General features: G+C 34.7%; 1 protein-coding gene across 1 annotated transcript; it reads left to right on the top strand.

The window, feature by feature from the left end:
* The first annotated feature begins 364 nt into the window (after positions 1-364).
* LOC111378486 (heavy metal-associated isoprenylated plant protein 3-like) lies at positions 365-2,163 on the top strand. The gene is made up of 4 exons (XM_023001698.1): positions 365-515; positions 654-804; positions 1,491-1,720; positions 1,836-2,163. Exons 1-4 carry the CDS (start codon positions 507-509, stop codon positions 1,938-1,940), a joined length of 495 nt encoding a protein of 164 aa, XP_022857466.1. The 5' UTR covers positions 365-506; the 3' UTR covers positions 1,941-2,163.
* Positions 2,164-2,169: the final 6 nt, after the last annotated feature.

The raw sequence follows: 2,169 nt of genomic DNA, 5'->3' as shown, positions 1-2,169 counted from the left end.
ACGAACAAACAAATACTAAAGTAGTTAAAAAAATAAAATTATATTAGAATGATCGAGAATCCTAAGAAAAAACATGTCAAAATCATTGTATTATTCTGATAATCCTTTCATCCGATTATATTATGCATTGGTTTGGAACCTTATAGTTTTGGACATTCGTAAATTGAGTTCATGTGCCGTACTTGGTATCATCCCACCTGATAGTTTTTGATTATAGAAAGAGGGCAGTTCAGTCATTTTACTTGGTCAAAGTTAGCTGGTCTATCACGTATATAAAACCGGTCCCTCGTAAAACCGGTTTAGTCTAGTCCGGCGGCCTTTTATTCCATACCATGCCATCCACGTGCATACACATACACACGCATACACTGACATAATTCATTCTCTCTCTACATTTCTATATAAGGGAACGGTTGCCTCCATTTTCTTTCTTCAAATCATTCCAATTGTGTTGTAATTATACAGTAATCCCATAAGAAACTTCTACTTCTCAAAGATCACATCGAATGGGTAAGGTAATTATTTCCTCAATTTTCTCCTAATTTAATTAATTTTCGTGGGAATCGTTAATTCAAATTCCTATAAGCATGTTTGCATACAGAAAAATGATGATTTTAGTCAATCATTTACGATTTTGTTCCGTTTTGTTTCAGAAAAATGAGAAAAAGAATGAAGGCGAGAAGAAGGCGGCCGACGGCGGTGGCGGAAAGAAAGATGACGGCTCCACCACCGTCGTGTTGAAGCTGGACTTGCATTGCGAAGGCTGTGCGAAGAAAGTCAAACGCTCCGTAGGTCATTTTGAAGGTACTGGAAATAAATTTTTTTATTTTTTATTATTGTTATTTTTTTGTAAAATTTGTTCTATTAATTCAATGATTAGGTGAGTCCGTGAAAAAAAAAATGGCTGAAGTACGAATTTGGCAGGCAAATTATAAATTAATTATTTTTTATTGGTGAAGTATGAAATCAATTCCAGGTCCCATTTTCAGCAGAAACAGATAGTCAGATAATCTAAAACCTAAGATGAGTTGCATAATCCAATTGTTCCACTCATAATTCAAATTAACTGAATAAATTGAGTCAATTACATTAATCCTATTTTTAAAACAGTTTGTTGAGTCGATTACTTTCACTCCCTTCTTCAATTGAACTCTTGTAATTACGACATACTGTCTTACCTTTGATTTCAAGTGTTCCTTTTCTAATGCGTTTTATTAACATTAGGTATTTTTCTATGAAAAATCATGAGGTAATCAAGGATAATCAAGGAGTAGTATAACAATATTTGGTGGCTATATGCTTCTCTGTTCTCTCTATCTTTAGATCCACATTTTACGGTCAAATTCTCCAACAAAATTTACCGTTACACCATCAATTTAATATCAGTGTCAACTTCAACTTTTCTTGTAATTTTAGTGGTGATCATAAAGTTAATTGGACTTTAGCGTGGCTGGGATATAACATTTTTGTGCTGTGGTCCAATTTTGAAGGTGTTGAGAACGTGGTGGCAGACTGGGAAAGCGGCAAACTGACAGTGACGGGGAAGGTAGATCCCTCATGGCTCCACGAGAGAGTTGAATACAAGACAAAAAAGAAGGTAGGGCTAGTTTCGCCTCAGTCGAAGAAGGATGGTGGTGGCGGTGGAGGAGACAAGAAGTCGGAGGAAAAATCTGAAAAGAAAGCAGAAGAAAAGAAGAGCGAGGATAAAAAACCGAAAGAGGTACATTTTAGGGCTCTGCCCATTGACTTTAACTTATTTAATATGTCAATTACTTGATTTTATTATTACGATATGATGTTGACTGTATTATATTTATTATGTGGTGGTTGTGTAGCCGGTGGTGAGTACGGTGGATATGAAGATTAAACTGCATTGTGATGGATGCGCACATAAGATAAAGCGGACCATATCAAAAAATATTGATGGTGAGTTGGTCTAACTATACTAGATTTAATTAATCAATCTTAATCAACTTTGCTTATGCGTCAACTAAATTAAATGTTACTTCAGTAAATTTGCTGTTATCTACCCAACAATTCGTCGCTAGTAGATATTCGGCAACACTAATACACTATGTCGTGTTTTCCATCAAATATTTTACCATTTAGATTCTTGTCTTCATTAGTTAGTTGTATTTTTCTCTTAAATGATTTTAACGAGAATATATT

This window comes from Olea europaea, unplaced genomic scaffold, assembly GCF_002742605.1.
Source record: "Olea europaea var. sylvestris unplaced genomic scaffold, O_europaea_v1 scaffold18198, whole genome shotgun sequence".
In the NCBI taxonomy this organism is placed as follows: domain Eukaryota; kingdom Viridiplantae; phylum Streptophyta; class Magnoliopsida; order Lamiales; family Oleaceae; genus Olea; species Olea europaea.
The sequence above is the reverse complement of the archived record's forward strand: the minus strand, read 5'-3'. Positions and strand labels throughout refer to the sequence as shown.